Source organism: Pseudonaja textilis, chromosome 3 (assembly GCF_049901715.1).
Source record: "Pseudonaja textilis isolate UNSWEBS1 chromosome 3, rPseTex1.2, whole genome shotgun sequence".
Lineage (NCBI taxonomy): Eukaryota > Metazoa > Chordata > Lepidosauria > Squamata > Elapidae > Pseudonaja > Pseudonaja textilis.
In genome coordinates, this window is record NC_141992.1 from 186445123 (window position 1) to 186472698 (window position 27576).

The 27576-nt window shown below is 40.6% G+C and overlaps 1 protein-coding gene across 1 annotated transcript; it reads right to left on the minus strand.

Moving 5' to 3' along the window:
• Positions 1-870: 870 nt before the first annotated feature.
• FBXO32 (F-box protein 32) lies at positions 871-27332 on the minus strand. Its single transcript, XM_026703625.2, has 9 exons — positions 26864-27332; positions 14442-14554; positions 13880-13929; positions 12729-12821; positions 6561-6654; positions 5538-5722; positions 3391-3573; positions 2722-2865; positions 871-1535 (listed from the first exon to the last, which is right to left on the minus strand). The coding sequence occupies exons 1-9, from the start codon at positions 26980-26982 to the stop codon at positions 1446-1448; spliced, it is 1071 nt and encodes a 356-aa protein (XP_026559410.1). The 5' UTR covers positions 26983-27332; the 3' UTR covers positions 871-1445.
• Between the last annotated feature and the right edge of the window lie 244 nt (positions 27333-27576).

The following is a 27576-nucleotide window of genomic DNA, read 5'->3' on the forward strand; positions in this document are numbered from 1 at the left end:
CTTGATGCAAATGACACCATGCCCATATGGGAATTTTTCCTACTCTATAGAGGGAATGCTTCAAAGAGAAAGACTAATGTTTTGGTGATTCAGACGCTCTTTCTCAGCTATAACGATGTCTGAATTTGTGATTAGAAATGTCATTACCTGGATATGCAGCGTGCCTGTATCTCTAATTTTTCTTAAAATTAGGTATTTCATCTACACTCAGGATTCAAAAAACCCATGTTAGCAAATAGGAAGAGGCTTCTTAGCTATTTCATCTTTTATCCGAGGGAAGGCTCTGGGTATAACCCATGTGGCATCATCAATTTTAACATCAAATGATATCAAAACTGCCAAACTCGGTTCATGAGATCACAGGAACACGCATTATGCCCTCTAGCATAAGGTAGTTATTCCTGGGTTGCAAAGTGCGCAGTGACCAGTAGATGTCAGCAAAGAGTTTAGAAACTCTCTCTTTCCTGACATCTAATGGCTGCTCATATTTTGCAGCCCAAATACTGCAATCCTCATTGAGAGGGGTAATCTTCCACATTTAAATTGCAGAAAGATGGTTGGGGTTTTTTTTTCTTAAGATAATGAGTAAACATCTGCACTGCATGCAAAGTTGAAAAACCAAAACGTGTTTCTAATAAAAGGTCTACTCAAGTAGTTTATCCAGCTGCCTAAGCTGTACTTACAACATAGTCAGCTTTCAATGGTATCCAAGAATGACCTCGGGAAATTTCCAAATTTCCCAGGACTCGGTTACATTTAAATACCATAAAAAGATAGCCAGATAAATTAAAACTTAAGTGTTACAAAAAGCAGCACCAGGAAAGCTACTATCAACAGATTTTTTTAAAAAAAACCACACATCTCTTTAGATGATGTACAGAAGCTTTATACCACACACTGGTTTATTTGGAAAGCTGTTTCAGAGGTAGAAACTGGGAAATTTTATCCGGATTCAGTTCATTTTTTTTAAAGAATAAAGGGATATATCCTTGTAAATCTTTTTTTTAAAAAAGTTTTAGGTATAAATATCTTCTGCAAACAAATAAAAAAAGCAGAGTTGGGAATAGTTCCAAGCTTTAACCTAACTGCAGTGTATCATTCCTCTGGCTTTGAAAATCCAGAAGACATTTCCAAATATTTGCAGGGTGACTCTTCTTTGCATTTCCTAAACTGTCAACGAAAGTTTGCACACCAATTCTTACCAAGCTTAATATTTACAAAAATCTTGCCTTTTTACATAAGTCCAACTAGGAGGCTATATTCTCTCAAGAGTCCAAGGCCATGAGATTATGGCTACTTCTGCCTCCTAAAAGTCTCTTGTCGTCTTTGACTCAGAAACAATCAGGCCGTATTATTTACACGCTATGATACAAACTGAGCCATTCTGCTCAGCAGTGTAGTGTCCCATCAGAACAATACGATAGGTAGTGAAATTATTAGGGAATTCAGAATCTGAACAAGTTGATAAAGTCTTGTGGCGAAAGAGCAGTCAAGCAGCTTTCTGGGTTATTAGCCGTACAGGGATGATCAGTGCCCTATAAAAAAAAGAACATCAAAATCTTTAAAATTTGCATCCAGTAGTTCTATCAGCACCAGAAGGACAAATGGCATACTAAATGCTCATCAATAACTAATTCATCAATCATATGAAGATATGCAAAGTGGGTTTAAATTCACATCCTTTTTATTTGATTTTTTTTACCCTTTATTACTTTATAAGCAACTCAGGGCAGCGAATGTACATACTCCTTCCTTCTCCTATTTTCCCCACAATAACAATTCTGGGAGATGGATTAGGCTGAGAGTGAGCGACTGGCATAAGGTTCCCCGCCCGCTTTCATGCCTTCGGCGGGATTAGAACTCACAGTCTCCTGGGGATTGGCCCAAAGTCATCTCAACCGGCTTTCCTGCCTAAGGCAGCACTAGAACTTACAGTCTCCTGGTTTCATTTGTTAATGGAACATTTAGAATATGCATAGTTGAGATAAGAAACATGGAGTCTTAGACCGGAATTTTTTTCTGTTAGGACTCAATGTGGGGAAATAAGGATACTATATATATTTAATAATTCATATAATAACAGCTGCGAGATTGGTTTATGCACAACACTGGAAGGGTAAAGAAACTCCAAATGAATTAGCAATAATTAGGAAAATTTGGATGTGCGCAGAAATGGACAAATTGACAAAGGAACTACAAAATAAGGATGAATCAGATTATTACAAAATAAGGGATAAGTTTTATGGTTGGTTAGAAAAGAGAAATGATCACAGACTATAAGAAATGATTAAATGTATTATATGGTATATAGTATTATATATAGAATGTAAACATGTACTATTTTTATATGTGATTTAGCAATGTAAGACAAAGATGTGGGTTAGGAGGATTGTACTGTGTTCAATATTTTTAATGTTTCTTTTTGTTTTTGTTCAATAAAACTTGAAAAAAAAGATATTAAAAAAGTTTACAAAGGGTAAAATGTTGAAAGAAAAAAATCTACAAAAGTTTCTATAATAAAGTTTGTGTTGACATAAAAAAAGAAACATAGTGTCTTCACATATTAGGGCATTTATTAATCTACTCATCATTATATGAAATTTAAAACTGTTATTTTTTAAATGGCCTGAAAATCCACAAGATTGCTAAAATCAATGAATTATGTAGAGAAAACAAAAAACCCAGTTCTACAGTGTATTTCAGCACAAAATGACCACCTACCTTCCATGAAAGGATATGACAATGTCTACAAAGCTGCAAAGTATCTCCATATTGCTCTTTCCGCGGATAACATCTCACAAGCTTGAAGTACATCTTCTTCCAATCCAAATGCCCTTTATCTGACAGTATTAGCCGCTTGCGTATCTAAAACAAAGACGACACCAAAGAAATGATAGATTTGCAAAAGTACACGGAGATATGGGTAACGGTATGGTCATCCTGCAAAAAGAGAACCCATGAAGAAGCAAGTCTGAGAGAATGCATGCTGCCTTGAAACAGTAAGTGTGGATGTGGCAAGTCTTAAAATTAAAAATAATGTTGGGACAGGATGAGGAGAGGTCAAGAATTAACACAAGAAATAATAACTGGAAGCAACTACAAGGTGTTCCTTCTCCAAAAATGGTGGGGGAATTTTTTTAAAAAGTCCTTTATGAAGGGCATGAAGGAAATAAAGCATTTAAGCATAAGCTGCATGCCATAATTACTTAGTGGACAACAATGTGCCCTCGGGAGAAGCCTTAGAGGCAAGTTAGTGTCCATGTGTGTTGGGCCACCTTGGTTGAATAAGCTTCATGATTAATCAAGAATGGATGGTGAACTAAGGATTATTCCAATTCATTTTCTCTATATTTCTTTGGAGCTTCCACAACATTTTCCACTGCCGTTTACCTGTCGGTCTGTGAAGTGGTAATGGCAGAGTTTTTTCCAGAGGAGTCGGTCTTCACTGAGCACCTGAAGACTTGGAGTCACTTGCCCAAGACTCACAATGTCTCGCCCATCTGACAGCCGTTGCATGATATCTAGTTGTAAACACAAGGGCAGGTCTGTGAAAGTCAACCCTTTGAAATCAGGCTGGAGAAATAAAAGAGAGAAAAGAGAATGGGTGACCACATTGAAAGATACCAAGGTTTCTATGCAACTTGTAAGAACGTTCACCTGTTGTATTAAAGTTGTCTTCAAGTTGGAGCTGACAACCTCAAGATTTCATGAGCAGATTCTTGAGGTGGTATTGAAAAGGTTTGCCATCTTGGGTTCTTTCCATAATATTTTGTGTGTTTTTTTTTCAATTTCCCACCTAGCCTATAGCCTTAGACTTCCTAAATGGTGCCCATTCAAGAAATAACTCTGAGCATTCTCCATTAACCAAGGCCAGGTACAAGTATTAGCTCACTTCACAACCCTAACCGGGCCTGGAATTTCCATTGCTAAGTGAAGTGGTCATTAGGTGAAACATCACATGACCTCACTGCTTAGCAACAACAGTTCTAGTAGTCTTGGTTGCAGTTGTTAGATGAGGAAGTGAGATCATTAGATGAGGACTCACCCTTGTGCTGCCACTTGGGAATGGGTCAGTGGCAGAGTGCAGCCGAAAGGAAAGAGATGGGGGGAAGATAGGCAGGAAGGGGGAATTAAAGCACACACTAGAGTCATAAATGTGGGTGGGATTCTAAGAGCCTGAATTTTGATCACATGATCACAGTAGCACTTAAAGCAGCTGTAACTTCAATGACTACCTGTAAGTACCATTCTTTCAGTGCCATAGTAACTTTGAATGAATGCTGATCATTGAGTGATGAATCAATGAATCAATGATCATTATTCCTACAATCACTGGCACCTAGCTGGGCCCTGATTCACCTGCTAATGGATTTTGTCAGCACGTTTGTAGGTAGATTTAACTCTGCTTATTAATCTTGTTGTTGTTGAACCTCTTACAGCTTTAGAAAATAACCCAATACCGTCCGTCCGTCCTCCCAAAATAAGACCCTGTCTTATATTTTTTTTGCCACCAAAAAAGCATCAGGTCTTATTTGCGGGAGGTGTTCTGACCCAAACCCTTTTCCAATGAAACAAACAATAACCAAAGGGAACAGAAACCTTTTAATGAGTCTTACAAATCCCCAGTTAAAAGGCTGCTGCAAACTAAGCACAAACCTCTCCAAAACTGTGTGAGACTGCCAAGAATCACAGATAAGACATATTTCACAACATAAGAGTCTTCAAATACCAACTAAGATATTGCAATGTCCATGAAGACAAAGAATGTCTGATTCACAGCTGGCTTTTATCTTCTTGAAGGAGGGGCCATTACCTTGCAGCCTTACTCCCGAGTCGCCCATGCTGCTTCAGCTGCTCCTTCCTCCGATCAGCCCTGCGCACATGCACACTTGGAACAGGCTCCTCAGGAACCTCCTCATCGCTGCTGCCAGCCCCCACAATCTCTGAAGGCAGCAGTCCACTCCCTAATGGTCCTGGCCCTTCATCTGAGTCCTCACTCTCCTTAGCTGTCCACACCTGCTGCCGGCTAACCACAACAGGGGGATGTCATCCACTGGCTAACCTCATTTGCACACGTCACCCCTGGCCTTCTTTTCGCTGTCAAAGGCCTTCAGGAACTTCTTCTGCGGCCAGCAAGGCTTTCCTAAGGCCTCTGCAGCTAATAGCAGAGCTCTGGATCAATCCAGAGCTTTGTTATCAGCTGCAGAAGCCTTCAGGAAAGCCTTGCCAGCCTTGACGGCTGCAGAAGAAATGGGCTGACAAGGCAGGTGTCGGGTTGTGAGAGGCATGGCTACAACTGTCCAAAGGTAAGTAGTAGGGCAGTTCCACCATCCGCCATCCCCACCGTAGCTTAATTTTTACCAGTGCACTCTGGAGTGGGTGGGGTCTTAATTAGGGCTTATTTTGGGGGGTAGGGCTTATATTGGGCACACGTGTAAAAATTAAGCTAGGACTTACTTTCGGGGTGGTCATATTTGCAGGGAAATAGGGTAGCAGCTCTTTGATCAGCTGGTTAAAAAGTCCGGTCCTTTGCTCACCTTGGTGATCTGGATATTGTTCAGCTGCTGCTGCCAATGAAGAATCATCTCCATTCGGTAGACCCACATGTTTATGTTGCCAACTAGAACAGACTTGCCAACACTCTGGACCAAGGTGCAAAGTGACATGTACAGAGTCTGCAGCAGTTCTTTTATCAGTCTGATATTCTGTTGATCTTCCAGAACTTGATGGGGGAAATGAGAGAAAAGCAACAGTCAGATACAGGCGAAGAAGAAAGAAGCCAACAAACTAAAGAGAAGCTACTTTCTTCTAGAGGACCACAGAGAAGGATCCGTTTTGCTTCGCCTTTCCTTCGCTTCCAGGACGGTACAAAGGAATGTTTCAGCATTTCCATCCTACAAAGCCTTCAGTCCTTACACAACAATTTGAAATTGCCTTGCAATTATCCCACAGACTTAACAATAATTAGAAATGTAGGGAACACCATGAGCCAGCCAATGTTTCCTTTAAGTTGACCAGTGCTGCTGATCTTCACAAGACCTTAAACAAAGCTATTTTTTATTATTATTTGGGGCCTTTCTGCCTTGGATGATAAGCCAAATCTTCATTACCTCCTCCTATCTCAAAACCTGTCACCACTCTGAAGCGTGAGACACATATATAACGGTATCACTTCCTGCTAAAGACAGGCTGCTATGACATTCACACGGGGTTGGGAAGAACAAGGCAAAGCGATTCTACTCATCCGTGTCATTTTTCATCCTTCTCTAACTGGTGTCTTCCATATCTAATATGTTGGATTACTACTAGTTATTCTGGCTATATATAATGGAGGCTGTAAGGAGATTGAAGGACATCATATTGGGACAAATTGCTATTACTGTATATTGCATTTGGTAGGATTTAGTTGCACCTCTCAGCAGGAACTGGTCCAAAATCAAAGATGTAAACCTAGCCAGATTGTTTGCTAAATTAATGTACTAGAGATCAGCCTGTTTCTTGGACAATCAATATTCTGCCTTTTCACACACACACACACACACACACACACACATCCATACCTTTTTGCACAACTTTCTCCAATATATTCATAAAGTTTTTCTGCGCGATTCCACTCAGTGATGTCAGCTGAGACTTTGCAATCAGCTCCAACAACTGTGAAGAAAAATAAGACATTCAACCTCTTGAGCACTTCTAATCTGGGTTTTGTTTCTCATGTGACCCAGTGAAACTGTTTTAGTTATTTGCTGCTTGACTTAACAAAAAAAAAAAAAAAAAGGATTGGAACCAGACAGAATTATGGGGAAAGGCAGATGCAAGATTTAAAATAATTACAGTCTATTGGCTTCTTCTGGTAGGTTTACTTATCAAGCTGAGTCATTAAAACAGGGGACAAAGATAGACAGATGGCTGACATTTAATCTCTTCGGAAATATACAAGAAACTACATGATGGCAGTGAAAGAGACCCAAAAGTCCTCCCCTTCTTGTTACAGAAAATGTGCATATGCTTTTCAGTTGTACTTTCAACATAGCAGCAAAGTGGTATTAATGGCAGGTCAACTTCTGTTTATCATTCTGCCCAATTCTGAATGACAATGGAAGACATATGGGGCATTCTATTAATACCTTCCATGGGCACATGACTGATAATATAAACCCGGGGAGCTGGGAAAACAGTCACAGCTAATTGGCTAATCCAACCAATGCCGACTAATCAACGTAATCTTTATGAATCACCAGGGACTTGACAAAAATAAAATCAAATGCTCGCACTCACAAACTCTGTGCTTTCAAAGCCCCACAGAAAATCACAGTCCCTGACCAAGAATGCTTTCTCATATGCATTTCTACTCATTTATATCTAAACCGGGCATGGTCTAAGACAAGAGCACGCATGACTCAAGAATATGTTGGGTGCCATGCTTCAAAAAAGGTGGAGGAAAGCCCCATTTTGGGTGAAGGCAGAACATACATGTTAAAGGACAAAATAGCTGCCGTATGTCTCCGTCTTGGATATGGTGGTTTTAAGCTACCCATTTTGCACTAACTCCAGAACATTGTTGTCATCGTCATCATCATCATCATCATCATCTATGACAAAGGTCTTCAAAGTTGGCAAGTTTAAGACTTGTGGACTTCAACTCTCAGAATTCCCGAGCTAACATGACTGGAGGAGGAATTCGGGGAGCTGAAGTCCACGAGTCTTAAAGCTGTCAAGTTTGAAGACCCCTGATCTATGATCTACCCCAGCAACTGTAGGGCCTACATTTTTTCTGCACTTGTTATCTAAAGACTACAACATGGAACATATACCCTGTTCAGAATTGATGGTAACACTTAGAAGACATCTTAAAAGGTAAGCAAAGCTGAATTGGAGTTGACACCACCAGGAACTACAAGCATAGCAGGGAAATTGAAAAAAAAGCATCTCAGAAGGCAGAGACAAAGCATTTCTGCATTGTGTTCCCCTGGAAACCACTACCACCCCGCCCCACAAGCTATCTGGAAAGTCAACTTCAAGATGTCATTTTCAGTACTCCAAAGGAGTATAAAAGAGCTTCTTATTTCTGTTTAGCAATGTTCCTCAAGATGTTTAGCAATATTCCCAGAAGATGTGTAAACTTCAACTTCCAGAATTCCCTAGCCAGCAAAAACGGGCTGGGAAATTCTGGGAGTTGAAATCCACACATCTTCTGGTTACCCAAGTTGAGGAACATTGCTGTACAGTATTGAATATTTGAAGGACTACTAACCTTACTTGAACATACCTTCATTTTAAGACATGCTAAATTCTTTGTTAGCTAACATAATCACACAGATTACTAGTTATCTTGCTGAACATGCTAATTCCATTTTAAAGGGCACCTTAAATCCTACTCTGATTTTCAGCAGGTATCAACAAAGTGGCAACAACTTGGTATTTGAGACCTTGGCCAAGTCCTGCCAGGGACATTACAAGAGCTCAGGTGGGGTTTTGGGTGACAAATAATAGTTCATTTCTCCCTTTGATATTCTTCTTGCCACTGATCTAATAAAATCATTTCATACAAAGTTAAAATACTCTAAAGTAAAACCAGCTTAGGAATTGACATAATATTTTGTGGGGTGAATTGATTTACGTTCATGGTACTTGGCTAATCTGATTAATTTATTTGAACCAGCCTATTTTAATTTAAGCTATGCTGGTTTGGTGGAACTTATTCTTTTTCCCACATTCCTAAATCTTCTGCCCATCTAAATTAGAAAATTTTGAATTTGGAACTATAGTACAGCTCAATTTCTAAGGCTTCAGAAAACAGAAAAGACAGGTTTGGTTCTTTAATCCTGCAATTTATAAATTTTGAAATGCTAATGGTGAGAAATTTGGCTTTAACTAAATGTCTTTCGAGTTTAGGTTTTTTTTAAAATGATCCTCTATTTCTTTCTGTCACTCAATTTTTTAATCCAATTTTTATTTTATTTAGAATGGCAACTCTCTTGTTATTTTTTTTAAATGCTCTGTAAGTTATTTTGAGCCATTTCAGGCAGAAAGAGTCATTTCACAAACACTCATTCTCCAGAAGTCAAGAAAATATCCTGTTCCCGAGTTCGGGAGAAGCCATGTTATAACATCATCATGACCCTGGAGTGCACACTTTGTGACATCAGGGGTGGGATTCTACCAGTTTGGACCACTTCTATAGAACTGGTTGTTATGATTGTGCGCAGTTCGGAGAACCAGCAAATTGTGCCCCTGGCTGGCCTCTCCCCTCCCCTCCCTGCCCAGTCAGTTCTTATCATGCATGTGCAACATTGCGCATGCCCAACATCGCTGACTGTGTTCTTCCCCACCCAGTTTCTTTTCTTTGTTTCCCTCCCGATGATCAACTGTTCCTATGATCAGCTGTGCCCAGATTCCGCTCACTTACTTACTGCTTAGCCCAGGAGGCTTCCCTGAGGCCCAGGAAGGCAAAAAATGGAGGGGAGCACAGCATTGCCCACCTCCTCCGTTTTTTTGCCTTCTTGGGCCCCAGGGAAACTTCCTGGGAGCAACCCGCCCCCCCAGGAGGCTTCTCTGAGGCCCAGAAGGCCCCAAAATGGAGCATAGGGAGGTGTTGCATGTCCCCCCAGGCTCCAATTTTTTCCTTCCTGGGCCCCAAGGAAGCCTTCTGGGAGCAAAAACACCCCTCCTCAGGAGGCTTCCTTGAGGCCCAGAAGGCCCCAAAAATGAGGGGGGGGTGCTGCCATAAAGAAGGAGGAGGAGGAGGAGGAGGAGGAGGAGGAGGAGGAGAAGAAGAAGAAGAAGAAGAAGAAGAAGAAGAAGAAGAAGAAGAAGAAATGCCTACCTAGTCACATGGCCACGTCCACCTAACCACGCCCACAGAACCGGTTGTTGAATCCCACCCCTGTGAGACATCATCCCCAAATGATGAATTATGTAACTGCATTCTCATTTGCAGTTGATGCCAAACTGTGATGGTTTCCCCAAGTAAATGATGCCACTGTATTCTTGCATCATGACATCTTAAAATCATGGCATATGATTTTATAATAAAATCATGAGATTTTATGCAAGGATGTAATCTGCAGAATCTGTACCCTATATGACCTCCCTGCATGGATAACCATTTTGTGAGTTTGCTTTCTAGTTATGTTTTTTGGGGGGTGGCCAAATCGAGCTTAAAAGCTAGATACCTACAGCAGTCTCTCCTCCACTCTTTCAGACATCCCTGAGGTCACCCTGTCATGTATCATTCCAAAAAAAATGATCTATCACAAATTAGCATATTGAAAATGGAACAAAGCCCTGCCATTCCATCCTGGCTGCATGAAGCAAGTTGGAACTGCTTGTTTCAAGATGTATTAATTACAGCATGAGGTGCTTTTGAAACGAGGCAAGTGTCAGGCACGAAATCTCAGGACCACACATGAAGTTCCAGTTAAAGTGATTTATTACTAAACATGCTTATGCATGAGAATCTACTCAACTGACAAATAAGGATCAACGGAATTAAAGACAGGTTGGACTTAATCCGTTTGTGGCTACATAGAGATGCTAGGCTGATTGCACATTTGACTCGACCTCCAAGTTCTGCCACTCCTTCTCCTACAGTATAGTCAAATTTGACAAAACTTGTACCAGGTGGTCCTTCCTCACATGAATAGTTGCAGTGAACAATTGTGATTTCAAAAGCTGCCATTAAATTTTAAAAGCAGGTTGTGGGCAATCATCATTAATATTTATGCCCTTCCTTTTTTCTTCCTACCAATTCTACTTAAAAACAAAAGTAGTAAATAGGTTTTTTTTAAATATGTGGCTCTTCTAATTGATCTGTCTGAAAATTTAAAATTCAGTATGATGTGCCACAGTGAAACCTGCCAGTTCTCCAGGAAATGACTTCAATAAAGGACAACCACATTTTCTGACCTTGGTTGTTCTTGTGCAATGAGCAATTAACTCAGGTTTATTTAAAATTCAAGAAGAATTTTTGCACAGAGACATACATTTTGTACTTCTGGCTTGAAGAGTTAGTAAATTAAATTTTGGAGGTTTTATGGATTTATTGCAGACTGTCAGCCAGGGTTTCTAGCAATAGGTTGAGTGGACCTCACTATGAATCCAATAATAATCCATCATTGAAAACAAATCCTGGCTTAGAACAATTACAGACCCATTCTGAGACAAAGGTGCCAGTTTACCTGTTCTTTCAACCAGTTTATAATCTACATGCTAGGAGATATTTTATTTAGTTGGACGGTGTACAATTCAGAGAGAAGTCATTGCCACAACAACCCTGAATTGTTTTTGACTGATAAATGAAAAGCAACCGAGTCTTTGTTTGGAGTTCCTGATCTAACAACATATAACTGGCTCCCGAACTATGACCAAAAGGCTGTATATCATCTCTTTGTTTGTCTGCAGTGAAGCACTTAATTCGACTGGTTCTGGCAATCTACCAGCCACAACTTTCTCCTAGAAGTGAAAAGCTAAAGCAGTCGACAACAATGACTAAGCAGATGACAGTTATATGTAAACAGCTTTGACCTGCCAGCTGGCTTTCCTACAACATTCAATTGGGGGGGTTGGGGTGGGGGAATGGAAACATGGCAAACATTGGAGAGCATAACAAGAAGAGGCCAAAACTAAAATTGAGATTCAAGCCAAAGGGGGCTAACAGGTGCTGGTGGGATTTAGCACCAGGAACTATTCTGGAACAAAGTTGTTGGCAGCAAATGATAATATATACTGCTATGGTTCGATAAACCATATAACTAAACCAGATTCTCTTGAGCCTTCAATCTTAAACAGAAGTTACTAGTGGCTTTTGAAATTTCTTTCTATAAAAGAAATTTAAATTAACTTTCACCAAGCCTCCAAGTTTGCCGTCCAAATTTATTGAGAACGCCCTCCCCCAAGAATTCCCATCCAGGGTGGAAGTTATAATCCCAACCAATCCAGGAGGTTGGGCTGGATATTTTTTTCTTTTAAAAAATAATAAAGTCTCCCACTAATTCTCTTGGGTTTTAACACTGATTACTGAAGACAGTCATTTGTATTCCACAATGCTTGCATCAAGTCTTCACTCCTGCAAATAATTCCTTCAGGGTTACTATTTGCCCCTCTTTCATATCTACCTTCACCCAACAGGTTTAACCTATTGACTGAATGAAACAATGTTTTAGATCCAGAAAAAATATAGTACTGAACCACAAACTGAGCGACCAAGCAAACTAAATACACTGTGTGAATGCAGCCATAAAATCTGTAACTGACCCGCTAAAGCAAGCGGTCTGATCTCACCCAAGGACATCTATCTGACAAGTCAAGTAGTTGTTCCAAACAAACATCCCAGATCATACATTATATGGTAATTAGATGATTGGATGGATGGATGGATGGATGGATGGATGGATGGATGGATAGACGGTAGGTGGGTGGGTAGATGGATGGATGGATGGATAGATAGATAGATAGATAGCTGGATGGATGGATGGATGGATGGATGGATGGACAGGTGGATGGACAGACAGACAGGATAAAGACTGAGGCAGACAGGGAGAAGGGTAGCACTTGTATCAGATCTGCATACACGTATTATGACTATCTCATATAAAAGGCTAGAGTTTATTGATACTTTCATTTATATCATTTTATTTTACTCTAATAACCTGTAGACCTTTTGGGGACAAAAACAACCATATCTGAATGAACTGCCTCAATTAAGGAAACCAACCCTCGTCACTCACCCGTACAACATAGTTGAACCTTCTGGAATCCAGAATAGCGTTAGAGAAATCCAGTCTATTGAAAGCTTCTCCCAGGGTGCAATAGCCATGGCGCTAAAATAGAGAATGAAATACATGCAAGATTTCTTTCTATTCTGATTAGGACTGAAAGGGTTGACGGTCTCGAATTAGATCTGTAGAACAACTGAGTATACTTGATTTCAAGGCTGAGAGGTCATCAGGATCTCCACTTTCATTAAAACGAGCACTAAAAGGGGTTTTCCAATGCAGCAATCAGAGGGGAAGAATCTACCTTTAACTGGAGATTTCTTGGCCTGGATGTGCTGATCACCAACCAGCATAGGTGCATCCTTTCTTTTCAAGGGCTTAGAACTATCACACTGCAGAAATGTCACGATGCTTTCATTTTATTTTATATTACATAGTCAAATACAAGGGATCATGAGGTGAAGTGGATGAGTCCAAATTAAGCAAATGGACAAGATCAAGATTTTCCATCTTCTTGGGCTCATGGGAGATCGTTTTTAAAATGTGTTTGCTATACTTATGATACATGTTTCCCGCCTCAGCACTTGAAGGGAAATATAATTTTGACCAATCATGATCTGGGAGCTTTTAAGATCACCAAAGGTTTATTCTTCCCCCTTAGATGAAGTAGGTCTGCTCTTTCTCAGTTCTAATTTGAATGAGTGCGATCTGAAGCAATGTTTCTGAATACTCAACCACTTTAAGATGTGGGTCTTTAACTCCCAGAATTCCCTAGGCAGTAGGAGAATTCTGGGAGTTGAAGTCCTCACATCTTAAAGTTGCTGAGGATGGGAAATATTGGTCTAAAACAGTGATGTCCAACCTTGGCAAACGTTTAAGATCTGTCAGCCATGCTGGCGAGAGAATTCTGGGAGTTGAACTCTGCAAGCCTTAAAGTTGACAAAGTTAGACGCTCCTGATCTACAACATTATACTGGATCATTTTACGAAATGCAAAGTGCAGCCAATCAAAAATCAGCACTTTTAGTAAAATATACCCATATTACAATATTGTCAAAATAATGTAGTCCATGTTATTAACTGCATTTAATGGAAACAATGACAGAAGATGGGAAATTTTCAAGCAAAATTATTATTTGTTTAAAATAATGATGATTACTCACTTCTTTGGTGCTTCCCTTGTGCACATAAATCCATTTTTCTTGGTGAAAATCTGTTCAAACGAAAATACATTCTATTTAAACTCATACGAACATTAATACTTTGTACTCAGAAATAATGGTAGCCCTTCAGCCCATCTGGATTTTTACAAATACCCTCTCCCCCACAGCTATGGATACCCCTGTTTTTAAGAAACAACTGTGTATTAAAAACTCCATTTCAAACATTCAGGATTGTAAAAAGTTGAGATCAGTTCACTGGTGGGAAAGAAAGGGGAAATCTCTTCTCTGCCAAATACAAATGACAATAAGGTCAATGCAAAGGCATTGCACACAGAGCAAAGTTTAAAATCCAAGTCATCCATCTTCCCATTGCAATGAATCCAAGTTCTCTGGTTAAGGTCAAAATCCGAGTGCAAAATCTCTCCAGAAACTTCTGGAAGAGTTGCAAAAAACATTTCATGGTGTGAGAAATATGTTCTTTTCTTAGTTCTCCCTCCAACTGAAGTCATCTCCTGTTAATTTGATAGTCTAATGCATTTCTACTATACAGGTCCTGTCTTACACTGAATCCTGGTCTTATTGTTCAGCTGGTCCTTCTTTCGTTTTTTCGCAGCCACATCGCAGTTCAGGTTGTGGAAGATGTTCTCCTTGTTGAATTCCTCTTTCCAGCAGTAACTGGAAATGATACAAGAGGGGTAGATACAAGGGGAAAAGAGCTTGAAACTCTTATACATTTGTCTTCATTAAGACTCCTCCACCCCTTCCTAAAAAGGAGTTGGAGTAGAAAGATAAACAGTTAAGTTGACATATGTCCCAAAACTGCATTGGATGGCAGCCTCTTCTAAAAGACCAGAGGGATCGCATTTCCTAAAAATAGTTGATTACCCACAGGAAGGTTAGTCGGGAATCATTAATAATCACGAATGGAGTCAGAAAACAGTGGTGGGTGGAAGATGGCAGCCATGCAGAATTGCCTTGCTCTTCAAATGGACACCCCATAACTACAAACTTTCATCAATGATGGCTTCTTTCCTCTAAAATGTTATGTCCAAGGTGGTTGGGATCCCTTCTTTCTCCCACCAATTGCTTTTCTGTTCCAGATCAAACTTCAGGTCTGGACTGTCTCTATATTCATTGTTCTTAGCCCCCAGTTTGGTGTAGCCCCCACCCCCAGTTTAAGGCACCAGATTAGAAACAGCAAGATAGAGAGTTGTAATCGCACCTTAGCTATGAAGCCAACATATGTGAGTTTGGGTCATTCATTTTCTCTCACTCCTAAAAAGAATGCTACTGCCAACTACAATTGAAAATGTTATCAAGAAATGTTGTCTGTCCAGGCAATCTCCAGGAGTTAAGACTGACTCGAAGGCACACAAGATCTTACTGAAATAAGGCCATTTTTTTTTAAAAAAAAAAATTCAATTCCTTTATTACACGCCAGTGGTTTGTAATATTCTTCATCATTCTGATACCCTCTGTGTGTGTGTAGGCTGAAGGTAACAGGGCTTGTATTACAGTACTTCTGGAAAAAGCCAAATAAAGATTGGTTCTAAGATTTATTTGTTTATATATTTATATGCTACATTTATCTGAAATGCATTTTACAGTTCGGTTTTATCTTTATAGCCCCAGTTTATCATGCACAAATGATTAAGAAGGATTTGCTTGCATGATTCCTTCTTGTTTATGATCTCTGCTCTTTCGGGTTTTTCTTAACATGACTTTTATCAGTTCTATCATCTTTCCCTTAAGCAAAGAAGTTTCTTCCTCAACAATTATGTGTTGCAACTCTTCCTCTTCCCTTCTCTTTCCTTGAAGCCCTTCTTTTCAACGTGGCTTGCTCTCTTAATCTTCTACAATCAACCTTTGCACATACCCTAACAGGATCTGCCACATTCTCTCTTCCCAAAGTTTTCTGCCTCTTGCTTTCTTCTCCTTACTTTTATTTTTAGACAATAAATCCTTTAAAGGTATGGAGGTTGGGCACATGGACCCTGCACACATTGAGAATGACACACACACACACAAAAATCAGAGATGGCTAAATCGACTCCTTTGATCAACAAAAACCACAATTACTCTTGTTTTTACTTAGAAACCGCTTCTGAACTTTGTGCTTGAGGTGGAAATAAATGAAACGTTGATTTTGGGTTTTACCGATTAGATTTGTTGTTATAGAAATGGCTAATTTATACTCTTATGTAAAAGTAAAAAGTTGAGGTTTGATGTTGCTGTCTTATTGTACTGCACCAAAAGGGAGTCAGAAGTTAATGCCTTGTTTTCTTTTTTTTTTCCCCTTCTTTTCGACACTTCTCCCCTTATTTTTCCTACTATTTGCTTTTGTATTTTTGTATTTTATATTGTAAACTAATAAAAAAAGAAAAGAAAATGCTACAAAAAAGATCTGATTTTCAATAAATAAATGAGTATATATTGACTGTTCTATACTAAGGGGAACTTCACTATGCCCATTGATAGAGAAGCATCTTCTTCTGGCTTCTATCACCCAAATATCTGGAAGAGGTACAGGAGTAATGGCTCAGTAATAGCATATGCTTTGCAAATAGAAGCAACCATCTTCAGCATCCTTAGCGCTCTTAGGAAAGCTCAAATTTTTGAAACCTTAAGTAGTCCCCTCTGAACATTATAAAGATTACCCCAAAACAAGCTTGGTTCCATCACTTCATAGATGTGTCCATGAACAGTCATTGGTTTGCTAACAGTGCACGATTGTTATTTCTGGGGTGGTTTTTTTTTCCAATTTCTCATCGAATCCTGGAATTTCCTACAGGTCTCCTTTGCAAATACTAATCCTGATTTGCTTTTTTTTCAGGGTCAGCCATGTTATGGTAAGTGCTATCATCTGGTATGACAGATGAGCCAGTATCACCCAGAATAGATAACACTGATTTGGTGGTTCCATGAACAATGACTGGTCTCCTGAAGTAACCCAGTTCTGCATCTGTTCACCATACTGAACCAAAAATTAACTCAGATGGGCTCGGTTTAACATACAACACAATAACACTTTGGAAACTAACCTTGGTTCAAACTATAAATGTAGACCCCAGCTCTTTAACTGACCTAGTTAAATGTATTGTGTGAACAGAGCTAGCAATTGGCAGAATTGAAAGTTCATGTAAGCCCTATAATCTTGTCTAGTTACACCCTTCTTCTAACTTCACCACAGCAGTGATTAAAAGTATGGGAGATACCCAACTAACCTGTTGGCCTATTGGGTGGGGAGAGAGGAGAATCCTTATAGAGGACCCCAGAGTTGCTTAACATGGTTTGTAAGTGAATCTGGCTTCCTCATTGACTTTGCTTGTCAGAAAGTCATCTTTTGTCTCAATATCACAGTGCCATCATGACAACCAGACCAAGGGCAGCCCATGCAATATATTCAAACTTATAAGAGATTCAACCATTTGTTTTGCAGGTAGGTAGAAATACAAAGTCCATGTACTCTGATCCCTGGTTTTTGCATTAACACCATTCTGACTTTGATAGTCCATTATTTCAAGGCCCAGTGCAATCAGGAAGGAACAGTGTTAAAAGAATTATCTATAGAGGTTTTTTTTAAAGTTAATTATAAATAAGTTGAACCATATAGCAGTTCCAGAAAATGTGTGATGACCCAGGGTGGGGTACAAAACAAACACAGTCACAGAAAACAGGTGAAGCCACTTTTATGCCTTCACTTTGCTTCCAAGCTCCGAATATTCTTGACTGAAGTCAAAAAACTCCCACACAGTTACAAGAAGAAGGGAAAAAGCAACACAAACCAAGCAAGATAAGGGCTGGAGGACGTCCACAGATAACACACACTGAGAAGGACGCCAAATTCAGAGAGGAATCATAAACTAGAGATATTTCCATGCTTTGTGTCCAGCATTTGCCCATACGCAGGTCCGTACTCTTAATTCAGTTGTCACAGCTGCAGCCCATGAAGAGGATCAAAGCCCTCTCCTCCTGAGTAGACCACGTCTCTCCCTTATCCTCTCCTCCCTGCGTGCCCTAGGATGGAGAGGGGATGGGCCTGGGTCCTCCTCTGACTGCCCAGCCGGCCTCTGCCCTTCCACAACCTCCTCCACAACCTCCAGAGCCACACTTCCACTCCCTGTCAGCTGTTCCTCCTCTCCCTCAGAGTCAGTCTCCACCAGGGGCAGGACAAAATGTCTCATCTTCAGAAGGATGCTTCTTGATACAAGATACAGCTGCCATTTTCTCAACCCTCCCCAAAAAACCAAAAGCAAAGCTTTCACAATCATAACAGTCATTAAATACCAGTTGCACCACAAGACCCATGACCTTTGGGTAATAATCTTCCCCCTCCAATTAACCACTTCTTGCTCATTTGATGTCACAACTTCCTGCTTGTGTCACATCTAAGATATATCACTGATACCTTCAGGCACGGTCACACTCATGTCTCATATATTTACTAAGTGCAATTCAGACTTCTTCCAAGGTCTAAAAATACTCTCAATGCGAGCTGGAGATTGCAAAGAGGATGACTGGGGAAAGCAATGTGAAACTAAAGCTGTCTTACACATCCAGGAAGAATGAAGATCCAGGAAGTTACATTTGACTTAGACTTCTACTTTCAACTGCCTTTCTACTGAGAAGTACAGAGGCAAAGATAGAGGATCTATCCAGTTCATGCAAATCATGGGAATACAAACTGAATTACAGGTAATCCTCAATTTACAACCACAACTGAGCCCAAAATTCCCATTACTAAGCAAGACAGCTGTTGACTTTTGACCCATTTTATTATCTTTCCTGCCATAGTTCTTAAGCGAATTACTGCACTTGCTTAAGATAACTTGCTTAACATGGCTTGTAGGTGAATCTGGCTTCCTCATTGAATTTGCTTGTCAGAAGGTCACAGAAGATTATCACATGATCTCGGGACACTGCAACCATTATAAATACATTCCAGCTGTCAAGCTTCTGAATTTGAATCATGTGACCATGAGGATGCTGCAACCATCATAAATGTGAAAAATGGTCATAAGTCACACTTTTTTCAGTGCCACTGTAACTTCAAATGGTCATTAAACAAACAGTTGTAAATCAAGGATTATGTGTAACCTCTGTCATGCCCTTGTCAGAATCTGACTCAGAGGGGGAGGCCAAGCACACTCTGTAGGAGTCTGGCTTCATTGGCTGTGGAAGAAACTGGGGAAGGACAAAGTCCGGCTGGGCAGAGCAGAGGAGAGGTAGAACAAGGGAGAGGGAGTTCAGAGGAAGATCCAGGCCCACCCCCTCTTCATTCTAGGGCACGCAGGGAGGAACGGAGAAGGGAGCAACATGGATTGCATGGCTTATGGGGGAGGAAAGAGCCCTGATTCCCTTCATTAGCTGCAGCTGGGAACATAGTGTATAAAAAAGGACGCTGTGTGCAGCAAGATGTATCATTATGGCTTATCTGCGTTCCTGGCATTTTCCCAACTGTGTGAGTTTTGCTGTGCTTTCAAGTCTGAAATTCCTTCTCCTGCTCTGTCAAGTTAATTACTGCAGTGTGGTTTGTTTGGATTTTTAGTTACAGTTTGTATATACTTCGTTTTCTGACTGAATTTTCTCCACTTAAAGGCTGTTCCTGGGAGTTTTTCTCCAGCCGAAGTTAACCTAGACATTGGGAGCAAAGTTGGAGATAATAAAGGGACTCTTATTGCTTATTTGACTGCGTTGCCTTTGTGCCATGCCCTGGATCATCACACCTCTGGGATTTAAATCATCATCACAAAATGCAGGAGTGTGCACACCTATCAGTCCCAGAATGAGTTTTACAATATTTCAGGCTAAATGAAATAAAACTATATTTTATGTCAGGCTAACTTTGCTAAAATTCTATTTATAATTGTTTAGCCCTTGGTAGCAAATGTTCTTATTTACATTGCAACCTGTTTGATCTCTCTAGTTACAAAGCTGTTATCGTTTTTTTAAGTGCTTCCCTAAAGGAAAACAAATCGCTCACCCATCGCTTGTGCTACACAAAACATATCATGTTCCTGCGTACATTGGTAACAACATCCTATTCACGGTCATTCAGAGGCAACTCTGTTGTTGAACCTTCTGGACAATTTATGGATTTGTATTCAATCTCATTCTTGGTTGTCTAAAGCTTCAACCAAGAATAAGAAGTGGTTGGATTTGCATGGTACAAACTTAGTCATTTGATGTTCTTCCACTGTGTAGAACACATGACTCATGTGTATATTTAACAGATGGGAATTGGACATCATTCTTCTCAAATTCCCCGAAAGTCTTTAGGCCGTTGCTTCATGAAAAGAAAGGAGAAGAGAATGCAAGAAAAAGAGAGATTTCGTAGAAAACCCAGGAAAGATTCTTGTTCACAGTTTCTGTATATTGAAATAACAATATAAATTCAAAATTGAATGTACTGCACAGGCATACAGTCCGACAACATGAGCTTTTCTCATTTGCTCTTTGCTTACTGACAAAAATGCCTTCAAATTGCAAAAGGTAAATATGAAATGTGGTGCTTTAGCTTCTAATTTCAGCAAACAAATCTGTTTGAAATGAGGTGTCAGTTTCCCAGATTTTAGAGATGGGAGGCTTCTTAACTTTTGTTCTCTACACCTAACCCTAAATCTGTTTTAATTTATCGGTTACAACATCCAGGTTTTCATAAGAAATGAGTTACAACCACAATTGAGCCCAAAATGTCCATTGCCAAGCAAAGAAATTGTTGAGTTGCACCTCATTTTACAACCTTTTTATCACAATTGTTAAGCAAATTATTGCAATTATTAATAAAGTGATTGCTATTGATGTAGAGGTGGGAGTAAATTTTCTATTGGCATTTTGTATACAGCCAGTCTAAAAATGCATGATTTTCAAGAAGGACATCAACAAGTGCTTTGAAAATGTAGAATATCCAGGAATATTCTGATGTATCTACACAAATTTACTTGCCCATATAATACCTGATAGTAACCAATGATGCAGCAGTGAAAAATCATGAACCGGAGCAGCTGTAACTTGAATCCAGGAAGAACAACACTGTCTAAATCAGTGTTTCTCAACCTTGGGAACTTTTAAGATATGTGGACTTCAACTCCCAGAATTCCCCAGTTACCCATGCTGGCTGGGGGATTCTGGAAGTTGAAATCCACACATCTTAAAAGTTCCCAAGGTTAAGAAACACTAGATGTTATCTGAGGCATCACACCTCCCCACAGAAACCATCTTACTTCCAGGGGTGGGATTCTACCAGTTCGCATCTATTCGCTAGAACTGGTTGTTAAACATTCTAAGCAGTTTGGAGAACCAGTTGTTAAAATTACTGGCCTAATCCTGTAAGGAAGGCAGGAAGGAAACATTCTGGTGTTGCTTACAGAAACTGTCTCTCCGTTAACCCTTGTTACATTTTCAGCAGGACTAGACTTCCTCTCTCAGGAACTTCTCTGGAGTTTTTTTCCCTCCTTTGCTGGTACTTTGCTTGTGTGGAGTGACCATTCAAAGTTACAATGGCACTGAAAAAAGTGACTTATTACCCTTTTTCACACTTACGACTGTTGCAGCATCCCCACAGTCATGAGAGGCCCGGCGAGGAGATGCGTGCCTCGTTGTAAGTGATATTGAGTTGGCCACACCCAGCCAATAACATGGCCACCAAGCCATGTCCACCCAGTCACATGACCACCAAGCCATGCTCACCAACTAAGCCATGCCCACAGAACTGGTTCTTAAAAAATCTGAATCCCACCCCTGCTTACTTCTTATTTTCAGCTGAAACTGTATCTTTGTTTACTGGGCCATGTTACCAGGACATTGACATAACACCTGCTCAGGGGAATCAACAGTACTGTATTGCTCAACATCATGTGATGAGCTCTGGAACATCTTCAAAAGACCATTTTGAAATGTCACTAGCGCTGATGAATTTCAGAAACCCTAGATGAAGTCAGAAGCCATCATCACTGGGAAGGTGTTAATGAATACATTCACACAGGGACTCCAATCTTCCTGTTCATCTATTGTACTCTCACTGCCTATTTTCTGAATGAAATGAAAGTCCACACCTAAAATACTACATCCAGTTTTGGACACCATGTTATAAAAAAGAAGTTGAGACTCTGGAAAGAGTGCAGAAAAGAGCGACAAAGATGATTAGGAGGCTAAAAGGTATGAAAAACGGTTGCAGAAATTGGATATGTCTAATCTAGTGAAAAGAAGGACTCGGGGTGGGGCATGAAGGCAGTATTCCAATATTTGAAGGCTGCCACAGAGAGGAGGGGAGGTTTAATCTATTTTCCAAAGCACCTGAAGGCAAGACAAAGAGCAATAGATGGAAACTTATCAAGGACAGAAGCAACCTAAAACTAAGGACAAATTTCCTATTTGTTGAGAACAAGTAAATAGTGGAACAGCTTGCCTTCAAAAGTTCTCGGTACTCCATCGATGGAGGCTTTTAAGAAGAGACCGGACAGCCACTTCTCTGGGATTATACACAGTCTCCTGCTTGAACAGGAGGTTGGATTAGATCAGGGATTTCCAACCTTGGCAACTTTAAGACTTGTGGACTTCAACTCCTAGAATTCCTCAGCCAGAGGAATTCTGGGAGTTGAAGTCCACAAGTCTTAAAGTTGCCAAGGTTGGAGACCCCTGGACTAGATGACCTCCAAGGTATCTTCCAACTCTGTTATTCTGATAGGAACAATAAAGCTACTTCTTATCTCCAGCCTACCAACAACTGCACTACAACTGGATGGTATTTTCCATAACTTTCCATGTTGTAATTGGCTGGATTTTTGCAGACAAGCAGCATCCCAATTCCCGTGCATAGCCTTGTTTGACAGTGATAAGTGTGTTCAAAATGGGGGTGGGGGGGACCCTTACTCAGGGCATCTTGCTCCAAAATCTTGAGCTGGAACTGTTACAGACAGATGTTTTACACCAGCTGTTGAAAATCCTCAGAATTCTGTCGATCCTCCGGAGCTTATTCAGATTAGGAAGAAAGGAAAATAGGCTGCCTTGACATATGCTTGGATTAAAAATCAACCAAGTTAGTGTGCCTGCTGGAAAAGTCTCTGACTCAGCTTGAATATACAAGATAATTTCCTACAGTATTCCACGCTAGGATCGCTCATATAAACCAACACTAGCTGGGTTAATCACACAAAAGTCCTTTCCGTGAGATCAGATCAGTTATTCATTATTATTTTTTTTGCAATACTGGTGTAACCAGCAGAAGCAGCAAACAGAAGGCCCTATTAAAAGTGCAAACTAGAAATCTCAGAATTTGACCTTCTAAGAATCTATTTCACATGGATGGACCAACGATAATGCATATTATCCATTGACCAAATGTTGATTTAAAAGGATGAGAACTTTTATATGAACTACCTACTACCAATCTACGTTCTCAAGGACTGTTATATTTAGCCACAAGCCCTAACCTCAAAAAAGTTGCAATTAATTTTGCTGCTTCAGTTTGAAAACATTCTGCTTCCTCTGAAGTGGTGGTGGAAAAACAATGCAACGTTTATAAAAATTATCATCCCAGCCAAAAATGTCTGGGGCTAATGGTCCCTCAAAAGAACGTTTTCGATTCCACTAGGTAACCTAGTCACCCCGTCTCATTTTTCATTTTGTTCTGAAGAGCTCTGCATGAAAGCAAAACAAACAGGACAAACTCTGAAGAAAGTAACTAGACCTCTATGAAAGCTTTGTTTTCTTCTGGTTTTCATTTTATTGGACCGAGGCACATGCAAAATGCAACAGTCACAGCAGGACACAAAGAATCCTGGAGCTAAGATTGGTCAGTGCTTAATAATGTTATTGTCTTTATGCAGAGGAGTGTTTAATTTGCAAACAGAGATTACTGTTTAACTGGCCAATGCTGGGTCACATGCCAAGCAAAACAAACCAGAATGACCTGCCATAATACCCAGAGAGACTTTTGTTAACTAAACATATTAAAGCAACAGAGCTCTCAAGAGTTTAAAAATAGATTCAGGCCATTTTGTTTAGTTCAACTTTTCAATAAGGGAGCCGTGAAACCACTTAACTGTCAGGATCAATTGCTTGTAACTAAACAGATAACACAACTAAGCAAAAATTCAACTATTGGGGACTTTCTGTCTCTTTTTATATATAGAGAGAGAGATGGTTATTTCACCACAATAGCCACCCGCTGATTATGATACAAAACTAACCGGGAGTTTATTCAAACTGGCATTTTCCTGGAAAATAAGAACAGGAGATGCATAAATGAAGCCCTGAAAAACTGACCACAATAAAGTATCAATCTGCAGCCTGGTTTCTGTCTTCTGCAGACAACTTATTTATTGTGTAAAGAAGTCATTTAATGAACTTTGTTTCGAAGATGTAAGTTAAGTCTTTGGCAGTTCAATTGTATGCCTGCTAACTCTGAAACAAACTGTACCATGCTCAGAAAGATTTAGTGAAAAGCTAAGTGAGGATTTGGTCCAACATCTATTTAAATCCAAAATACTTTGCCCAAACTGGACTACAAGCCAGGTTATAGGTATATTGTTATTACTATTCACATGCTATAGCAATGTTTCTCAACTTCAGCCACTTTACGATGTGTGGACTTCAATTCCCAGAATTCCCTAGCCAGTCATGCTGGTTGGGGATTTCTGGGAGTTGAAGTCTTCACGTCTTAAAGTGGTCAAAGTTGGAAAAAAAAAACCCTGCTCTACAAACTGCTCTTCCCTAGCCTACAACTACCCAGGATTTATCAGCCTACAACCAGCATCATCCACAGCTAGATGAGACCTAGATACGGAGAATGAGCTCTGTAGTTCTGCTGATTTTCTGTCAGCCCTTTAAGACAGACCAGAGCAGGACACCAGAGTTATGCCTGCTAATGCTACTTTTATTATAAAGTTTACCATAGCAGAACCTTGCAGGCCTCCAACTTCCTCCCCTCTCCCTTTAACTTCAAGAGAACTAGGGACAGTCATCTCTGAGGTGTTTTCTCAACTTACATTTCTGGCCCAGACTAAAATTTCTTTTATCTGACTGTTGTTTTGGTTGGGGCTCTTGTCTATGGAGATTCTCAGTTATCCAGATGAGGGTTGTCCCCAAAGGTGCTTTTGCAAAAGGCAACTGGATTTTGTTTTCCTTTGAAGACATTTTGGATCTTATCCAAAAAGCTTCTTCAGTTCTGGAGAAGTGAACTGAAGTTAACTGAAGAAGCTTCTTGGATTAGATGCGAAACATCTTCAAGGAAAAACAAAGTCCAATTGCATTTTGAAAAAGCACTTTTATGTTGTGGCTCTTCTTCCTCCCAGATTATTTCTGTTGCCCATTATATCTTTCAACTCTCTTACCAATGGAAGCAACCAGTGCCTAGTCTTTAAACCACATGCTGACAATTCCTCATTTTCCAGCCCAATTATTTTTTGGAAACTCCAATCTTTGGGAGACCCTCACCAGTTAAACAACATGCATGTTTCCTGAGCTGAACTACCCAACACACTCTGTACAAACTTCTCCAACTATCTGATCCCTTTTAGGGAGACTTGGACTACAATTTCCACTACCTTCAGCCGATTATGGGAGTTGTAGCTGAAGATGACACCTCCCAAGCATGCTGGCAGGCTGCCCTTCCACGAGGGAGAGAGTCATGTTATTAAGGTGGAGTTCACTTATAACAACAAAGAGAACATTGCACATGTCTTTACAGCACGCTAGTTTCCTAGGAACTTATGAGTAGAACACCAAACTCATATCCCTTGTGATAGCACTGTCATGCAATAGAGATGGCTCAGTCCATGTTTTTCTTGCTGGTATTGGGTCTTAAGACTTCCTACCATCAACTGGGGGGGTGGAATCAGATTTACATGGACCCACTAAATTTTAGGCAGGTGTCATAAGAGCAATGGGAGGGGACAGGAGGTGACAGCAGGGAGGACACATCTAACTTCTTTTGCCTGATAGGCATGATCTGATAATTGACAGCATACTGTGGGCACCATGACTTTCGTGAATGGACCTTTTCCAATTTAAAAAAAGTTAGTGGCATGGCTAATTAAACAGCCATATGATCAAGGGCATCTAAGGCTTAGAAAATATAGAGAAACACTGGAATTCATTACCCATGACTGAAGTCCATGAAAGTTTAGAAAAAAAATGCATGATTTTTATGTTTTCCAGTCTACGAAAGAGTTTTAGGGGAATTCCTAAGCTTCAGATATTCTGACGGTCCCATTATTTCCTTTTACTTCATTACTGCTCTCCTTCTCCAAATGTTGATATATTCTCAGAGGCTACATAAGCAAAGCAGCAAGACAAACTGAGTTAAAGCTTAGGAACAGTACAGAATCATTGAACCTGGAGATTCTACTGCTAGAAGGTAACGTCATCTTAAACCTTTTAGGTCATCCTCTCCTGAACCAGCTGCTGATAAGTTAACAGAAGTTAACAGTTCTCACAATTCCCAATCCATAAAAGAAACCCCCGGGGTGTTATTATAGTCCCCAAAGATCTGGACAGCCCTATCTATACCAGAGGTTAAGGGGAGGCCAGTTGGGACTGGCATCTTGAAGCCAAACGTAAAATGTTATCAACTGCGTAGGATATGAAGCCAACACGTTTTGTGCGGGGCGCCGCAGGGCTGGTTGGTTCGCCCTTCCCCTGCTGGTTTATTCGCTAAATTCAGCTTGCAAGATCTCCTGCCCGCGATGACGCCGCAAGCCAGGAACAAAAAAAAAAAAAGGCATTGCAGCCTGGCGCAAACAGACGTGCGCTCGGGACAAAGCATCCTGCATTGTTCCTGGTGGTACGGTTGCTTTTTCTTTTCTTTTTTTTTGCAAAGGCGCACACATATATATGTGAAATACGCCTCCGAGCCAAGATCCGCTTCTCCCCCTTGCTCAATTGCTCCTGCCCCGAGTGTCCCCACGGCTCCTACTCCCGAGGCTGCCTTAAAGCCTTTGGGACCTACCTTTCGCCACCTCTCCAACCCCCAACGCATCTCACCTGTTCTTCTCGTTGTCGCAGCCGCCGTGCTCCTTCCCGTCCAGGAACCTGGTCCAGCCATCCCCCGTTTTCACCCAGTTCTGGCCCGGTGATCGCCAGTCCTGCCCCAGAAAAGGCATTGCAGGCAACCGAAAGAGAGGGACGCCCGTCGGGAGAGAAAAAAAAAATGAAACAAACAAAAGAATAATAATAATACAAGGCGCAAGAGAGAGAGACCGCGCGCCTTGGGCTGCCTCCAAAGCAGAAGCTCTAAAGATGCTCGGTGGCCAAAAGGAAACCCGGAGATGCCACCTGAGCTGGACGGTTTCGTGTTTTTTTAGGACGCCACTTTCCCTCCACCCCCTGACGACGATTCAAAACCCCAGACCGCTTCTCTGCCCGGGCTCCAGCCGCGTCTGTATTTATCCGGGCCAGCTGGTGGCTCTTTGTTGCCGGAAGAAGCGCGCAAACTCCGCCCTGCGCCCGGGGAGGGGAGGGAGGACACGTGGCTTTGTTTATGGCCGCTTCTCGGGAGGCGGAGGGAGGTTGTTGCTTTGGCCACAGTTGCTTATTGCACAATCTTGGAAATGAAAACTTGGTGTTGCTCAGCTGCCCAGCCTCCCCAACCTTGCAAAGCAAAGTTTTGAAAAAAAAAAACAAAGAGAGGTTACCTTAAGGCGTAGTGCACCGATGTGGTCCTGTTATTATTGTGGTTAGTACTGGTTGACCAATGT

What these genes read in the sequence shown, in the direction of transcription:
- FBXO32 (XM_026703625.2), bottom strand. Translation starts at nt 26,982, where the DNA reads ATGCCTTTTCTGGGGCAGGACTGGCGATCACCGGGCCAGAACTGGGTG. An exon ending in TGCGACAACGAGAAGAACAG is followed by an intron (nt 14,555 to 26,863) that starts GTGAGATGCGTT and finishes TATCATTTCCAG; the next exon opens with TTACTGCTGGAAAGAGGAAT. An exon ending in CAATAAGACCAGGATTCAGT is followed by an intron (nt 13,930 to 14,441) that starts GTAAGACAGGAC and finishes TCGTTTGAACAG; the next exon opens with ATTTTCACCAAGAAAAATGG.